This window comes from Schistocerca americana, chromosome 3 (genome assembly GCF_021461395.2).
Source record: "Schistocerca americana isolate TAMUIC-IGC-003095 chromosome 3, iqSchAmer2.1, whole genome shotgun sequence".
Lineage (NCBI taxonomy): Eukaryota > Metazoa > Arthropoda > Insecta > Orthoptera > Acrididae > Schistocerca > Schistocerca americana.
In genome coordinates, this window is record NC_060121.1 from 884845280 (window position 1) to 884864482 (window position 19203).

General features: G+C 40.8%; 1 protein-coding gene across 1 annotated transcript in view; it reads left to right on the forward strand.

The window, feature by feature from the left end:
- The window catches only part of LOC124605364 (huntingtin), a 511164-nt gene that overhangs the window by 480125 nt on the left and 11836 nt on the right, over positions 1-19203 (forward strand). The window contains exon 49 of the mRNA XM_047136992.1: positions 2464-2578. Coding sequence (XP_046992948.1) covers positions 2464-2578 — 115 coding nt within the window. The remainder of the gene's footprint in view (positions 1-2463; positions 2579-19203) is intronic.

The following is a 19203-nucleotide window of genomic DNA, read 5'->3' on the forward strand; positions in this document are numbered from 1 at the left end:
GGTCATAATTTAATCAGGCTTCTTCCGTGTCATGCTCATTTAAATCCGACAGAGAATATATGGGCCTAGATGAAAAGTAATGTGACAAAAAACAGCAAGAATTTTATGCTCACTGAGGTTGGAATACTGACAAAAGAAGCTACTCAAAATTTAATGCAACAGGGCTCGTTTTGAGTTGTCAGCTGTACCAAGAAGATAGTTGAGAAGACACTGATTCATGAAGGACCATGAAGAGTTTTCAGGAATACATAGCTTCTATTGTTGCTATGTTAAAATCTGCTTCTTTTGTCAAAAAAACATTAGAGTTTAGCAAAATACATGTCATTAATATTCTAATGCATTTGAAATTGTGACAGAATCCTGAAATAATGTATTGTTAAACTAACAACTGAAAGCAAGTCAGATCAGTAGTTTATGAAACGCCTCACTCTCAGTATAAAAATAAAGGTGTAACTTCTTCACTTACATTGTTACAAAACCAACAGCAGTTATAGTTTCACCAGCTATCGATGGCTCTCAATAGTTACATTATTTCATTGAAAAAATCTGTAGTCGCTTGAATGTCGCAGTAGATATGGAGTTTTAAATATTAATCATATGGCAAAACACACTTGTCTTTGCGTGCTCTCATTTGCCATTCCATATTCTTGAGAACAGACAGTGATATTGCTCCAAGTTTAAAGAATGATTCAATGTATTATCTTCATTTAATACACAGCAACAGGTAACCTAACATGCACCAAACACAAATTCATAGCAACACGTATTTTTCACTGCAAACTAAGAATTTCTAGCAGTAGTTACCTACTAACAAAATATCACAATAACTATGGTCTTTAATGATATGATAGGCATTTCATCATGCAGTGGACTAATTAAACTTTAAGATGTGCAAGAATGAGAGTTTATACCTATTGGTTTCTTTAAACAGCAATTGAGAAAGATTGCAACACACAGTCAAGTGAGCCTACCATTATACTGTGGTCACCTGCTGACATGCCTAGCTTATGCTGGCAACTATGCTTCCCACCACTTGCTCCATACTGAACTGTCAAAAGTCTCAGCTTATTTTAAACACACTATAATGCCACAGACCTACCAACAAACTGTTGGATCGCTGATATGCAGAATCAGTGAAGTATTTCGTTCCAAAGATGGACAAACAAGCTATTAAGCATGTGATCATAATTATTTTGGCTCATCAGTGTACTTTGTGAAGGTTGCACCACACAGATAGTATTTTGTAAAAAAGATGATAGTTTCAAGATGAAGAGCTGCTAATAAATATGTCTTTATTCACAGCTGGTTTCAGTTTTCAGTTCATCATCATCAGGTATCATAAAGTCATCTGTAACAGGTTACATGGCAATATCAAAACTGGCATCACATAGCATAAAATTCATCCTATGTCACTACTTTCATGTAGTAAAATTTTATCACTTAACAGTAGTCACGTAGGATGAATTTTATGCTTTGTGATACTGCAGTTTTAACATTGCCATGTAAGCTGTTATAAGTGACGCAATTTCCAGCAGCTGAAGTTACACTACAAGCAGCAGCTGTGCATGATAGGAGAGGCAACTGTGTGTGTGTGTGTGTGTGTGTGTGTGTGTGTGTGTGTGTGTGTGTGTGTGTGTCATCTATTTTTGACGAAGGCCTTTTTGGCATAAAGCTTATTTTGTGACAGTCTTTAGTGTTTTTGTTGTGTCTATCTGTGACTCAGCATCTCTGCTAAATGATCAGTAATAATTATCTCTTTCATAATAGTTTCATTCCATCCTGGACTTTCCATTGTTTGATTTTAACATACCTGAACATAATGAAATGAAGATTGGATCTGGTTGTGAGTATAGAAATATATATTGCTGATGCAACTATGACTTTTTTAGGTACATAAAACAGCAAGTGTTGACTTCCGTGTTACTTTGTGCTTCAATACTTGAAATATAAACGCAATGTATTCTGGTCTCTGATGCTCCGGTAGTGTCTTACATATTTTGTAATACAACAGCAGTAAACAAGATCAGCAACCATTGCCATTTGACTGATGCCCACTATGCTGAGACACCTATAAATACATCACATGCAATTTTTAATTAATATTAATATCATCAGTATAAAGAGCAACAACAGTATGTAATAATAAAACCATGTGGACTAGAACTGATTGTGCTGGTGCAGTCAAGCAGTATGAATGCCAAAGCCGTGTTTCAAAACAAATTTGTTACTTATTGTTCACTGTGAGGTGAAGGCACTCGGTATTGAGCAGTTTATACTGCTCTTATGATTGAGAAATTCATTTTTATGTGCTCCATGATCTGACATTAGCTTTTTGATTGTCACTTTACTGTGGGAGGATTAAATTTTCTTAATTTAATCAAATGTGTAGATATAACAGTTTAAATACATTTTATAATTGTTATGTAATTTTTTATATCTTTTCTGCTTTACAAAAAAATCTAGATAAGTATGATCGCCAGGAACTGGGAAAGGATACAACCTCAAGCCAAACTAATAAGGACAGTGATCCAGAATTGTTAATTCAAGCAATGGAGAAAACATCAGCCCTCTTTGACAGGTGAGAGTCAAACAACAAACATTTAATGTCTTTTTGTATTTGTTAATCTCCACCAAAAATAACAACTAGAATGAGCAGCAATTTACCTACAGGTCAGAAATATGTTGTCCATAGACCACACACACACTCTCTCTCTCTCTCTCTCTCTCTCTCTCTCTCTCTCTCTCTCACACACACACACACACACACACACACACACACACACACACACACACTTAACTTCACAATTGAATAGGTAAATAAATAGATACGGCATATTTAGTTATCCATATTTTCATTTTTGTTCATTGTTTTTATATCGGAATTTTCATTATCATGATGTGGATATATGAGAGAGTTGGAATATACCTCAGACGTCAAGACCAAAGAAGGCAGTTGTTGACAGCAGTTAGTATCATTCAACCATCAGTTCACTAAGTCATGGCTGAAAGATAATAACATGAGTTATTTAATAAAGAATGGAGTGTCTCATAGGAGTCAAAGTGATGTGAAAGGCAACTAGAGCATCAAAATAAAAACTAAAAATTATTAGTAATTGATTTTCAAAATGTTTCTTCCCCTTTCCAAATTTTCAAAATACTACAAAAACTGTGTAATATCCATTAAAATCCACCCTTATTCACCTTTTTTTACCCTCAAATTGCTGCAGCTTCGTTTTTCAACATTTTCAGTATTAAAATCAACATGAATAGTTGTTTAGTGAATAATATATCAATGGATAATAAATCTACTCACCGAATGGCAGCAGGAGAAAACACATATAAAGGAATTCAAATCTGGAACCTTTCAAAACCAGTGATTCCTTCTTCTGACAGATTGTATTAAAGTTTGGGAAGTCACCCAAAACCCCAATTCAGGGGAGACTTACTGTACAGGAAGAGAAGTAAGGACTGACCAATGTAATGAGATTTGAAAACCTGGGAGCTTAAAGATGCAAGATAGGGTAATAGACAAGACAGAAATTATTGAGAAAACATCGGGTATGAATTAATAAGAATGGAAAGCTAAGTGCACATTGTATGTGGTAGAGTTTGGGGTGGGGGGGGGGGGGGGTGGGGGGGGGGGGTGGTAAGCTGATCAAAAACTAAAAGGGAGTGAAGAAAGGAATAGTTACTGAGAACGAGAATAAATGTTGACACGAAAGAAACTACGTCACAAGAACCAAGGAAGCAGATGGGGAAGACAAAGTTACATAAACTCTGTAGGGTTGTTCTCATTGGAATGTTGAGACATCTGCTAGAAAAAGGATCCAATGCTTCTGAAAGCTTGTAAATGTGTTTTCCCTTGTCGCTGCTTAATGGTATACCTTTTACCTATCCAGTCCAGTTTAGTGAATAAGATATTTCTTCTATTTCTGAATTTTGATAAACACCTGCTGTGACGTAGGGATTCCTGCTGTTGGACTCCATCTGGCGCATGTTGTCCAAGGAGCACCTCAGACAAATAACAAAAATACAAAAAAGATATTTGAACATCTATAGGATATCATCTACATATAAATGACCTCTAGTTATTATTAAAATTACAATAAAATTAGTTGTGCATACACTTGCTTATCTATACATTCCCCTAAAACTTGTGAGAAAATTACTGAATTTAATTCATCTTAATTCAGACCCCCTCAGGGGAAAAATAAGTTTTGGTCCAGAAAAATATAGGAACACACAAGGCAATACTGACCCTACAACTTATTGTAGAAACAGATAGAAAAACAAACATACAATTGTAGCATTTGTAGAATGAATGGGAAAAAAGTGTCAGTGTTGACTGGAACATATTATTTGAAATTCTGAAGTTATCATAGATAAAATACTGAGAGTGAAACATTATCTAAAACTTGTACACACATCAGACTGTCTTTATAAGATTCAAAGAACTCAAAAGGGAGCCAGTAATTGAGAAGGGAGTCAGACAAGGTTATAGTCTAACCCCCATGATATTCAATTTTCAATTGAGCAAAGGGAACCAAGAAAAAAATATGGAATGGGAATTAAAGGTCAGAGAGAAGAAATCAAGTCTTTCAGTTTTGATGATGACATTGTAATTCTGTCAAAGATGACAAATCACTTGGAACAAGAGTTGAATGAAATGGAACTCTGATTGGTGTGTAGAGATGCCAGCTGAGTTGGTGATCCTTCGCTCACAGCTCTATGCTGTGTTGGCTTCCGTCACGCAGCTTGAGGCTGCTGCAAAGGGGCGTCACTCTGGGGGGTCGGACATGGGGATGCGAGGGACATCGAGCACGTCCCACGTGTCCCCCGATTGGTCCACTGCTGTGGCAGCCCCAGGTACTGCCTGCACTGAGGTTGACCCCTCACGCGTGGTTGAGTGGAAGATCATCCCAAAGTCTGACATTCAGCGAAAAACTTTCTGAGGGGCCTATCGTATGGCCTCCCTGGTTCGTTTGACGAACACGTTTCAGGCATTATCTGTGGCTGACCATGTCTCTGAGCTGGATGCAGTCATCCACCCTATTCTACATCTACATCCATACTCCGCAAGCCACCTGACGGTGTGTAGCGGAGGGCACCTTGAGTACCTCTATCGTTTATTCCTTCTATCCCAGCCTCGTATTGTTCGTGGAAAGAAGGATTGTCGGTATGCCTCTGTGTGGGCTCTAATCTCTCTGATTTTATCCTCATGGTCTCTTTGCGAGATATATGTAGGAGGGAGTAATATACTGCTTGACTCCTTGGTGAAGGTATGTTCTCGAAACTTCAACAAAAGCCCGTGCCGAGCTGCTGAGCATATCTCCTGCAGAGTTTTCCACTGGAGTTTATCTATCATCTCCGTAACGCTTTCGCGATTACTAAATGATGCTGTAACGAAGTGCGCTGCTCTCTGTTGGATCTTCTCTATCTCTTCTATCAACCCTATCTGGTACGGATCCCACACTGGTGAGCAGTATTCAAGCAGTGGGCGAACAAGTGTACTGTAACTTACTTCCTTTGTTTTCGGATTGCTTTGCCTTAGGATTCTTCCAATGAATCTCAGTCTGGCATCTGCTTTACTGACGATCAACTTTATATGATCATTCTCTTTTAAATCGCTCCTAATGCCTACTCCCAGATAATTTATGGTATTAACTGCTTCCAGTTGCTGACCTGCTATATTGTAACTAAATGATAAGGGATCTTTCTTTCTATGCATTCGCAGCACATTACACTTGTCTACATTGAGATTCAGTTACCATTCCCTGCACCATGCGTCAATTCGCTGCAGATCCTCCTGCATTTCGGTACTATTTTCTATTGTTACAACCTCTCAATATACCACAGCATCATCCGCAAAAAGCCTCAGTGAACTTCCGATGTTATCCACAAGGTCATTTATGTATATTGTGAATAGCAACAGTCCTACGACACTCCCCTGTGGCAGACCTGAAATCACTCTTACTTATTCCAGAGGAGGCTTCTTGGCCTGCAAGATTTTGGCATTCACAGAGGGTGAATTTGCTAGTAGTTGGGAGCACCAACGTTAGGCGCATATTGGAGCCCTTAGGAACATGGGTGCCAAGGAGGGGAAGGGAGCCATTGTGCACTCTATGAACATATGTACATACCGGGGGGAGTCATTTCGAATGTGGAAAGGGTGCTTCTGATTGTCATGAAGAGTACATGGTGCAGCCAACTGCAGGATTTGGCTCATGTCAGCACCAATGACGTGTGTTGCTTTGGATCAAAGGAGGTTCTCTCTGGTTTCGGGCGGCTAGTGGAAATGGTAAAGACTGCCAGTCTTGCTTGCGAGATTAAGGCAGAGCATAATCGATAGAACTGACTGTGGTCCTTTGGTGCAGAGCCAAGTGGAGGGTCTGAATCAGAGGCTCAGGCAGTTCTGTGACCATGTAGGCTGCAGATTCCTTGACTTGCCCCACCAGGTGGTGGGTTTCCGGGTTCCGATTAATAGGTCAGGAGTCCACTACACACAGGAAGTGGCTACACAGGTAGTGGGGGCTGTGTGCAAGGGACTAGTCAGTTTCTTTAGGTTAGAGGGTGTCAGGGAACCACAGAAAGGGCATCCATCTATAAGGGGACAGGTACAACACAGTAAGCTAGTTGTAGAAGCGATTGGTATTATAAATCGTCGTAGCTGTGTTGGGAAAGAACCAGAGCTCCAAGCCCTAATAGAAAGCACTTAAACTTAAATAGTTACAAGTACAGAAAGCTGGCTAAAGTGGAAAATAAGTTCAGCCGAAATTTTTCAATCTATCTAACAGTATTCAGAATGGATAGATTAAATACAGTAGGAGTATTTATTGCTGTCAGAAGTAGTTTGCTTTGTAGTGAAATTGAAGTAATTATTTCCTGCGAAATAGTATGAGTAGAAGTTATACTGGATAATCGGACTAAACTATTAATTGGATCGTTTTACTGCCCCCGACTCAGAAGATATAGTTGCTGAACAGTTCAAAGAAAACTTGAGTCTTATTTCAAATAGGTTACTCCACTCATTCAGTTATAGTTGATGGTGACTTCAATCTACCCTCGATATGCTGGAAAAATTATACGTTTAAAGCTGGCGGCAGGCATAAAACGTCATCCGAAATAGTACTGAATGCTTTCTCAGAATATTATTTTGAACAATTAGTTTATGAGCCCACTCGAAGCGTAAATGGTTGCGAAAGCATACTTGACCTCTTAGCAACAAATAATCCAGGACTAATAGTGGGTATCATGATGAATGCAGGGATTAGCAACCATAAGGCAGTTGCTACTGTAACACCTACAACCATCAAAAAGAAACGCAATGTTTATCTATTTAAAAAAATCTGATAAAAATGCTCTTAACACCATTTTAAGAGAGAGTCTTCACTCCTTACAGTTTGATCATGTAAGCGTAGAAAAGTTGTGGGATGATTTCAAAGAGATACTATCGACAGCAATTGAGAGATATATACCACATAAATTAATAAGTGATGATACTGATCCCCCATGGAACACAAATTGGGTCAGATTGCTGTTGCAGAAGCAGCGAAAAAAGATGCCAAATTTAAAATAACGCAAAATCACCAACACTGGCAAAGTTTTACAGAAGTCGTCCATATTCCACTTCTGTACACTCCACACAAATACTTTCAGAAAGGCTTTCCTGACACTTAAATCTGTACCCCACGATAACAAATTTCTCTTCTTCAGAAACGCTTTTCTTGCCATTGCCAGTCTACATTTTATATCCTCTCTACTTTGACCATCATCAGTTATTTTGCTTCCCAAATAGCAAAACTCATCTACTGCATTGTCTCATTTCCTAATCTAATTCCCTCAGCATCTTCTGATTTAATTTGTCTACATTCCATTATCCTTGTTTTGCTTTTGTCAATTTTCGTCTTATATTCCACTCTCAAGACACTGTCCATTCCGTTCAGCTGCTCTTCCATGTCCTTTGCTCACTCTGACAGAACTACAATGTCATCGGCAAACCTCAAAGTTTTTATTTCTTCTCCCTGGATTTTAATTACTACTCCAAATTTTTCTTTTGTTTCCTTTACTGCTTGCCCAACATACAGATTGAATAATATCGGGAATAGGCTACAACCTTGTCTCTCTTCCTTTTGAGCCACTGCTTCCCTTTCATGCCCCTCAACTTTTATAACCACTGTCTGGTTTCTGTACAAATTATAAATAGCCGTTCTCTCCCTGCGTTTTACCCCTGCCACCTTTAGAATTTGAAAGACATATTCAGCAAAATGTGTCATTATTATGTCTCTTAACTTCAATAGTTGCTACTGCTGGATATATGTAAAATGGATTGGTTTTGAATGATACATGATTAATAATAATAATAATAATAATACTTATTTGTTATGTTAATGCACCTATGAAGATTACTACTTGCATTTAAAGAAAGAGAACAATGGAATAAATTAAGACTTCAAGTTTGTTTCCAGTAGGAGCATCAAGCTCCACAACCATATTAATGAGATTCAAGATTAAAGATTGGTGGAAGGGCACCATCAGTCATAAAATTTTAACCTGTTTATTGCATATTGATTTCAGCTACTGTGTACTATCTTCAATGCAATTATAGCCAAGTCATGATGACTCATTGTAAATATAATAGCACATAGCACCACTTGACAAAACAGATTACAACCATCAATAAAGTTTAATTGATGTTTGTTATCTGTAATACTAAGTGGTACCATGTGCTATTATATATACAATGAGTCATCATGACTTGGATATAGCTCCATGGAAGATAGGCACACAGCAACTGAAATCGCCCTTCAATAAACAAATTAAAAATTTTTGACCAGTGCTGCCTTCCCTCTTACCTTGAAAAAAAGTAAGACTCTTGTAAACTGTATGTGTATTCAGCTGACACTGTATTTAATTGTTTAGAATCTTTTCTTCACAGAGGCTTAAGTTTGCAGTAGATGACTGGAGACACCTGTGATTTATTTAATTACATTGGTGTTCCATTTTTACTCTAGAAATTTCAATGATTGTATTATGTTCTCTTTTGAGAATGTTGAATCTGAATCTCCTCTTCACATATTTAAATAGCATTTTTGTTTATTAATGTAGTTTCGTCATGATTATGTATTTCCCAGATAGACTTCTAATACATTCAACCTGTTTCCGCATTGCATGCCAAAGCACTTGCTCTAGGATATACACGTTTGTAATGGTTCTGTCACAGACCACCAATGTACTCATCTTGTTTTGAGTGAAAGCCCATGCATTGATTAGATGGCTTACATTAGACACCCTGCACATACCTTATTAATAGTAAGTTACATATAGTTAAATTTTTTACCTTGCTCAAAATGTTTCCACACTTCCGCCATTTTAACTGAATTGGCACTTTTTCATGATTTTTCTTTCTAGGAGATGGATAATTAGAAGCAAAATAATGTTATCTTTCAGACTGTCTCTACAAAATTGGTGGTTTAATGACAGTATTATGTTATGGATACATTACTACTCGCCATATAGTGACGATAATGAGTCGCAGACACACACAACAAAAGAACTGATAACAAGTAAACTTTTGGCCAAAAGGCCTTCTTCAGTATTAGACAACACCTGGCTGCTGAGGCCAGACTGTGAGCAGCAGGTCATGACGGGAGAAGCAGCCAGATAGTGGGGATAATCATCCCCTGTTAACTTTCCAGAATTTCTTAAACTCAGAATATTGCCTCACCATCATTCCCAAAATCCCTCAGCACGCAAACTACCCTTACATCTGCAGAAAGAACCACAGTCCACAATCTAAAAACTGATTCCAACCTTATAATCCTACCTGCAGGCAAAAGCTCCACAACTGTTGTTTTGAACCAGAAGGATTACCTGGCAGAAGGACTCTCCCAGCTTTCAGATACTTCCACCTACAAACCTTGCCACAGTGACCCCATTCCAGAAATCCAACAGGATCTCCATTTGCTCCTCAAATCCTTAAGCTCTTCCCAGAGTCCATCTCTCTGCCCATGCCTAACACTCCCCGCACACCTACCTTCTACAGGCTTCCTAAAGTCCATAAACGCAACCACTCAGGACGCCCCAATGTGGTTAGTTACGGTGCCCCAGTGAGAGAACCTCTGCTTTCATAGATCAACACCTTCAACCTATTACTCAGAGCCTACCCTCCTATATAAAAAATACCAACCATTTCCTCAACCGGATCTCCACAGTTCCTGTCCCTTTATCACACGGTACGCTGCTTGTCACTATTTATGCCACCTCCCTTTACACTAATGTCCCCAATGCCCGTGGTCTTAACACTATTGAACACTACCTTTCCCAATGCCCAATGGATTCCAAACCAACAACGTCCTTCCTAGTCGCCATGACCAACTGTATCCTAACCCACAATTACTTCTCCTTTGGAGGCATTACGTACAAACAAATCTGGGGTATGGCTATGGGTACATGGCACCATCCTATGCGAACACATTCATGGGACATCTGGAGTAATCCTTCTTAAACACTCAGGATCCTAAACCCCTCACCTGGTTCAGATTCATTGATGACCTTTCAAATCTGGATCAAGGGTGAGAGCATCCTGTCCACATTCCTCCAGAACCTCAACTTCTCCCCCATTTGCTTCACTGGTCCTACTCAACCCAGCAAACTACCTTCCTAGATGTTGACCTCCACCTCAGAGATGGCTACGTCAGTACCCCAATCCATATCAAACCTACTAACGACCAGCAATACCTCCACTTCGACAGCTGCCACCCATTCCATATCAAGAAGTCCCTTTCATACAGCCTACGCACCCATGACTGTCATATCTGCAGTAATCAGCAGTCCCTCTCGAAATATACTGAGGGTCTCAATGAAGCCTTCACAGACCGTAATTACCCTCCCAACAAAAGCAAATCTCCTGTGCCTTATCTTTCCAGTTTGCCACCGCTTCCCAAAATCCCAGTGTGCGGCCCCAGAGGAGCATTCCCCTCATAACTCAGTACCACCCAGGGCTGGAGCAACTGAATAACATTCTCCGCCAGGGTTTCAACTACCTCTTGTTGTGCCCTGAAATGAGAAATGTCCTGCCCACTATCCTTCCCACCGCTCCCACACTGGTATTCTGCCATCCACCGAAAGTACCCAATATACTCGTCCATCCCTCTGCAACCCCTGCTCCCAACCCCTTACCTCATGGCTCATACTCCTGTAATAGACTTAGATGCAAGGCTTGTCCCATACATCCTCCCACCACCTGCTCCAGTCCGGTCACAAACATCAGCTATCCCATCAAACCCGTGATGTGATCTACAAGCTAAGCTGAAACACAGTGCTGCATTCTACGTGTGCATGACAACCAACAAGCTGTGTGTCCACATGAATGGCCACCGACAAACTGTGGCTAAGAAACAAGTGGAGCACCCTATTGCTGAGCACGCTGCCAAACATGATATCCTTCATTTCAATGACTGCTTCACAGCCTGCGCCATATGGATCCTTCCCATCAACACAAGCTTTTCTGACTTGCACAGATGGGCGGAACTTTCCCTTCAATATATCCAACGTTCCTGTAACCCTCCTGGCGTCTACCTTGCCCTTACCCATCCAGCCCCTTCCCTGTTCCCATTCCAGCACTTCACAGCTGTCATTCCACCATTGCACAGAGTCATTTTACTTCTCTCCTTTTCCACTACTGCCCCCCACCTCTTGCCTGCTCTCTGTTAAACCTGCAGCATTTCACTGTTCACCACCCCTACCCTACCATCCGTATCCCTCACCCTCCCTGCCCCAGCCTCCTCCTTACCCCCACCCAGTCACCACTCTCATTATGCACTGGTGCTGCTGCTCGTAGTGTGGCCTCAGTTGCCTGAGACTGCGACTGCATTCATGTGTGGGTGAGTTGCATTTGCACGTGTGTGTGTGTGTGTGTGTGTGTGTGTGTGTGTGTGTGTGTGTGTTTTTTGTCCATTTTTGACAAAGGCCTTATTGGCCAAAAGCTTTATTTGTGACAGTCTTTTTGTTGTGTCTATCTGCAACTCAGCATCTCCGCTATATGGTGAGTGGCAACTTTCCTTTTCATAAGACTGATACTGCTTGAGTAGTTTTGATGATGGCTAGTGATGGCCATAACCACTGTTTCTTGAGATGATGTCATTACATATATTCTAGCACTGCGATTGTCAGTTGTACAGTTTTCCAAACAAAAATTCTAGAATTGCAATTGTGAATTACGTAGTTCATCATAAATTCACTCTAGTTCTTATTCACCAGTGTGATTAGGAAGTATACATATCAGCATGTATTTGTAAGAATCCCTAGGTCCCTGAAAGGGCTTTTGAGAAATGTTCAGTTATCAACTTTACTCAAATTTGTTTAGCCTAGCTGCACTGCTACTGAAGATTATACCGTAAGACGGTGTTCAGTGATGGTATGCAAAGTATGGTAGTAATCCCATCTGCAATTCAACAAAATGAGAGATATTTCTTAGAACAACTTTCCAATGTATGATCACTAAAGTACAAGTTGCAGCTCAAAAAGGAAAAACATTCCACTATTTGTATAGGTAAGGAAACTATGGAGCATGTGACATCATTATGGCATGAGCATTGACAGTCACTGGACATTTACCACTTCACAAATGTTTTTTGTCATCCTTTCCCTGCATTGCAGTCTTCATCTATACACAGCGCTATTAATCCTCTATTTTAGTAATGTCATTTACCCACCTTCCATTTGGCCATCATCTCAATCTTTTCTTATCTTTTCAAATCCAGCAAAGGCCTCCTTGTTGCACCTGTCATCCATACCCAGCTAAACATATGCAACCCAAGTAATGAATGTCATTTTTGCTTCTGGTATTGTAATTATGTACATCATTGTTCCTTTTAAGCTGTAGTGGATTATTTACATTATTTTCCTGTCTCTTCCAGTAGCTCCAGTAAGCATTCTTACATCAGTTACTGAGCAACCATCACTCATATTATTAATGATTTTTATGCCTACTTTAAAGTTATCCTGTAAAGCTCTTACTTACTTTTATTGTTGAAGCTTAACTGCATTTACTGAAAACTATACAGTATCTGATCTTCTGGCCATATGAATTGACAGAATCTTTTGGGTTTTCAGCTGTGTCAAGTGATGAAATTCCTGTGAGCTTTCAGATATGTTCAATTGCTAACTGACTGCAGTGTCGTTAATGGTCTTATACTTGTTTGGTCAAGATACTGACTGTAACATCAAATGTGCATAGTCCATCACCAATCAAAGCAGTATTTAGGTTCCACATCGCCTGTGTCCACTTTAACCTCATGATGGCCGAATCCTTGCTATATGGAGCTGCAAACCACATTTTCTATTGAGTAGTTTTCAATATTTTAATTTCATGTGTTTCTTTTATTTCACTCTCCCAGAAACCATAGATCCATGTAATGTCAGGAGACACATCTGACACAACCTCTGATCCCAGTTGAGCTGCAGTGCTAAACAGTGTAGTCAGTGAGGAAAGTGTAGCTTTGCATCTGTATGTATGTTCTGTATTACTTAGCTCGAACAAAGGACATAGTCTGAAAGCTTAGCCGTGTTTTTGGTCTTTTTTATATGCCTATTGACTGCTGAGTGACTCATTTATACAGTGAAATGAGACAGTGGAAACTCCAGGTAGGTATATCAACAATGTAGGAAAAGATAGCCTGCTACTTACCATAAAGATGACACATTAAGTTGCAAACAGGCACATTTAAAAGACACTTACGCAAAGCTTTTGGCCCAGCCGTTTTCAGAAAAAGAGAAACACACACCATTCGTTCACACAAACAAGCACACCTCACACACACACATGATCGTCAACTCAGCCAGTTCGGGCCAGAACACAGTTATCATGTGGGATGGAAGCAGCATGTTTGCAATGAGTGGTTGTTTTTACTCCTCCAATTGATTGACTGATGATATTTTTTCCAGCTTTTCATCAAGTTTTACTTATCTACTGATATCATCTTGTGGTGGGATTTACTATCATTCATCAGTTTCTGTATCTCTTTTAGAGGTTTTCTACCTATTTATCACTTGTGAACATGTTGATGTGTACACTTTAATGATTTCTGTGGAATATCTTTTGTCTATTTGTTAAAACAACTTTTGCTGTTTTGTCTTAGATCCCCTCTATACATATAATATTGTTTTTAATTTTCTATTTTAAGGTAAGGCTATATCTGAATTTCTTCCCTGCCCTCTACTTGATTTTAATTGGGTATCTACTCTCTGTTTTTCATATTTATTTATTTGTTATGTATTTGATAGCCTTAATATAGATAGCCTTAATATATTCTGTTTGAAGTTATTTAAGTAATGTTTCAACTCGGAACTTTCTTTTTATTACACAGCAGTGCAGTTTCTAGTTTCAAAATAAAATATAGTATAAGAAGTTGGACTTCCAAAGTCCATATTACTTATAAGAAGCTGGACTTCAAAAGTCCATGTTACTTTTTGTTTATCTGTGTTTAACGTGTAAGGTGCTAATACTGCAAAAGCAGCTGGGCATACCACGTTGTCTGAATTTTCCAAGCAATTGATTTCAATATATTTTCACCCAAGTTGGAATAAAAACATCCTGGAAATAGGGATGGCATAAACCTCACATGTCAGTCATCCTGCTAAGGCCAGAGGTGCTTGACGAGACATACAGACAGTGATAAACCTGAATTAACACCTACAATCTCAGGAAAATGTACTTACCAAATGTTAAGAAACTGTTTTCAGCGATATTCTGCTGTCTGTATAAAATATTCTCATGATCACAATTTTCTTATTCAGTTTATTATTTGTACAGAATTCACCTTTATCTCTCCCCATACATTTTTATTTTCACTTTATCCTCATGTTACACTTTCCACCTTCTAATACCATGTCACCCTCACAACATCCCCACAACGACCCCATTAAGTTTTATTTACATTCCCTCAGCAAGCATGCCTTCCCCCTAGCTAGATTACGCTCCCATATTTTATTTACTCAGGCTTGTCTGACATTTGGCATTACCCCCAAAGGCCTCACACTTAAAGTTCCCATCTCTGGCTGTAACCCTTCTTTCCATCAGTCCCTATACCAGTTCCGAACCGAACAATCCATAGCCCTCACCCACCTAATCCTTCACCTACACATAAACTCAGCCAGTGAGCACCCCCATCAACTCGTCTCCCTAATCAAAGTCCTCAATCTTTCCTCTCCCACATCCACACCAGCTGTTCAGAGCATCCTCCTACAGGCCAACCACAAGTTAGAACAGCATGCCACACTCCACCTCAAAAAACTGTCCAATCTCCTGGTTTCCCACCTCCAGAAAGGCAACTCACTCACCCTCCACAACCTTTCCAACAAACCTCAACCTCCTCTCATTGCACTCAGACCCAGTCTCTCCCATCTACTCAATCTCCCACTTCCAGCTCCACACTCCCCAAAACCTCAAAATTCTAGTCAACACAATCTGGAACCACAACACCCCAATTCAGTAGTTAACCTTTCCTCCAAACCTCTCTCCCAATCCGAAACCTCTGTCCTATTCAAAGGCCTCACCTTCAGCCCCACTCCCAGATTCAACCAAACAGCCCTCGTCAAAGATTTACTGTCCTACACTCGTAGTCTCTGCTGGAAATAACACTTTGTCACGAAGAAAAATATTCCTAATCCTACGCCTAATGATTCAACTCCCCAAGGCACTATCCAAATTTAACCCTGCCTGGAACAGTACTGTCCTCCACCACAGCGGGACCCACCTCCTCTTCCTCAAAATCACCCTCTCCAAACCTTCCAGGAATTTCTCACTTCCAGCCTTGCCTCTCCATCTTTCTTGAAAAACCTTAATCCTACTCCCAACATCACCACAGCTGGCGCCCGGCTATCTGTGATCTGAAGGCTAACCGATCCATTGTCATTCTTCTAGCTGACAAGGGTTCCACAAACGTGGTACTTGATCGTTGGGAGTATGTGGCTGAGGGACTGCGTCAGCTTTCAGACAACACTACATACAAAGTTTGCCAAGGTAATCCCATTCCTGATGTCCAGGCGGAGCTTCAAGGAATCCTCAGAATCTTAGGGCCCCTGCAAAACCTTTCACCTGACTCCATCAACCTCCTGACCCCATCGACACCCCGCACCCCTACCTTCTACCTACTTCCTAAAATTCACAAACCCAAACATCCCGGCCGCCCCATTGTAGTTGGTTACTATGCCCCCACAGAACGTATCTCTGCCTACGTAGATCAACACCTTCAACCCATTATGTGCAGTCTCCCATCATTCATCAAAGACACCAACCACCTTCTCAAACGCCTGGAATCCTTACCCAGTCTGTTACCCCCGGAAACCATCCTTGTAACCATTGATGCCACTTCCTTATACACAAATATTCCACACGTCCAGGGCCTCGCTGCGATGGAGCACTTCCTTTCACGCTGATCACCTGCCACCCTACCTAAAACCTCTTTCCTCATTACCTTAGCCAGCTTCATCCTAACTCACAACTTCTTCACTTTTGAAGGCCAGACATACCAAAAATTAAAGGGAACAGCCATGGGTACCAGGATGGCCCCCTCGTACACCAACCTATTTATAGGTCGCTTAGAGGAAGCCGCCTTGGTTCCCAGGCCTGCCAACCCAAAGTTTGGTACAGATTTATTGATGACATCTTCATGATCTGGACTCACAGTGAAGAAGAACTCCAGAATTTCCTCTCCAACCTCAAGTCCTTTGGTTCCATCAGATTCACCTAGTCCTACTCCAAATCCCATGCCATTTTCCTCGACGTTGACCTCCATCTGCCCAGTGGCCAGCTTCACACATCCGTCCACATCAAACCCACCAACAAGCAACAGTACCTCCATTATGACAGCTGCCACCCATTCCATATCAAACGGTCCCTTCCCTACAGCTTAGGTCTTCGTGGCAAACGAATCTGCTCCAGTCCTGAATCCCTGAACCACTACACCAATAACCTGAATACAGCCTTCGCATCCCGCAACTACCCTCCCGACCTGGTACAGAAGCAAATAATCAGAGCCATTTCCTCATTCCCTCAAACCCAGAACCTCCCACAGAAGAACCCCAAAAGTGCCCCACTTGTGACAGGATACTTTCCGGGACTGGATCAGACTCTGAATGTAGCTCTCCAGCAGGGATATGACTTCCTCAAATCCTGCCCTGAAATGAGATCCATCCTTCATGAAATCCTCCCCACTCCACCAAGAGTGTCTTTCCACCGTCCACCTAACCTTCGTAACCTCTTGGTTCATCCCTATGAAATCCCCAAACCACCTTCCCTACCCTCTGGCTCCTACCCTTGTAACCACCCCCGGTGTAAAACTTGTCCCATGCACCCTCCCACTACCACCTACTCCACTCCTGTAACCCGGAAGGTGTACACGATCAAAGGCAGAGCCACGTGTGAAAGCACCCACATGATTTACCAACTGACCTGCCTACACTGTGAAGCCTTCTATATGGGAATGACCAGCAACAAACTGTCCATTCGCATGAACGGGCAGAGGCAGACAGTGTTTGTTGGTAATGAGGATCACCCTGTGGCTAAACATGCCTTGGTGCACGGCCAGCACATCGTGGCACAGTGTTAGACCGTCCAGGTTATCTGGATATTTCCCACTGACGCCAACCTGTCAGAACTCCGGAGATGGGAACTTGCCCTTCAGTATATCCTCTCTTCCCGTTACCCACCAGGCCTCAACCTCTGCTAATTTCAATTTGTCGCCCCTCGTACGTCACTTGTCGTTCAACAATATCTTTGCCTCTGTACTTCCGCCTCGACTGACATCTCTGCCCAACCTCTTTGCCTTTACATAGGTCTGCCTGTGTCTGTATATGTGTGGATGGATATGTGTGTGTGTGCGAGTGTATACCTGTCCTTTTTTCCCCCTGAGGTAAGTCTTTCCGCTCCCGGGATTGAAATGACTCCTTACCCTCTCCCTTGAAACCCACATCCTTTCATCTTTCCCTCTCCTTCCCTGTTTCCAGATGAAGCAACCTTGGATTGTGATAGCTTGAAATTTGTGTGTGTGTGTTTGTGTGTTTTTTATTGTGTCTATCTACCAACACTTTCTCGTTTGGTAAGTCAAAGCATCTTTGTTTTTTAATGTATTGAATCACATAAACAATTATTCTTGTGATTATAAGATACAGTGAAAATTACTCTCAGCCACACCATTTAAAATGACTCGTGGATTATAGAAGAAAGTATAAAGGATTACCCACCATTACCCACCTCTGATCAAATAGATGTTTGTCAGTGGCTCATGGGGGGTGGGGGAGTGGGGGGGGGGGGGGGGGGGGGAGAATGCTTAGCACTGGTTTTGTATCCACAGAAGTGACTGTCCCCAGATCCTCACAACAAATGCCCCCCCCCCATCCTGGAGTCTTTTAACCTTCTCAGATGTATCCGTTTTTCCTGCCTAAGGAAGGAACCAGTTTTTCCAAAAGCTAGATACGCCGTGTACTTCTATATACATTATTCAATATTTTGTTTCCCTGCATGTAAGTACTGGACACCAAATCTGCCTCATAATTTTATGTTAACAATAATATAAATGTAACTGAAGCTCTCGAGCGTTGCATTGGATAGTGTCAATAATATGTCCTCGTATTTCAACCAATCTCCCACATGTTATCATTACGTAGTGCAGGTGACTGTTGATGGATCGCCACAGCAATTAGAATATTACATAGGCAGTGAATAAGGGTCCTGAGCACTGTTTTCAAATTGCTGTGAGTTGGATATTCAAGATTAAATGATTCTTAAAAGCAGTGGTGCTTTGCCATTATTCCAACTTATTTTCTATGACCTGACATCACGAAGTTGTTGGAAAACTAGTATGACTGAAGTATGATTGGTAATTAGAATAATAATGTGGGTGAATGACAAGATTTTTAGTAACTTAACCATATATTTTTCACTGCACTTTTTACAGTATAGAGAACCAATTATCGGGCATTACAGACCACATCTAGTTATTGGCTTACATGCACTAAATTATAGAGTAAACTGGACTACTCCCTGTCATTTATGAGGGTGTGCTACATCCTATATATGCTTGACATTATTCCATGATGTTACAGCAGACACCCTGATGACAGTGCAAACTGTATAAAAGTAATTAAAGTAGGTCACAGCGTGGGCTGTCAAATCGCAAGGCACAAAGCAGAGGAGTTTCGTGT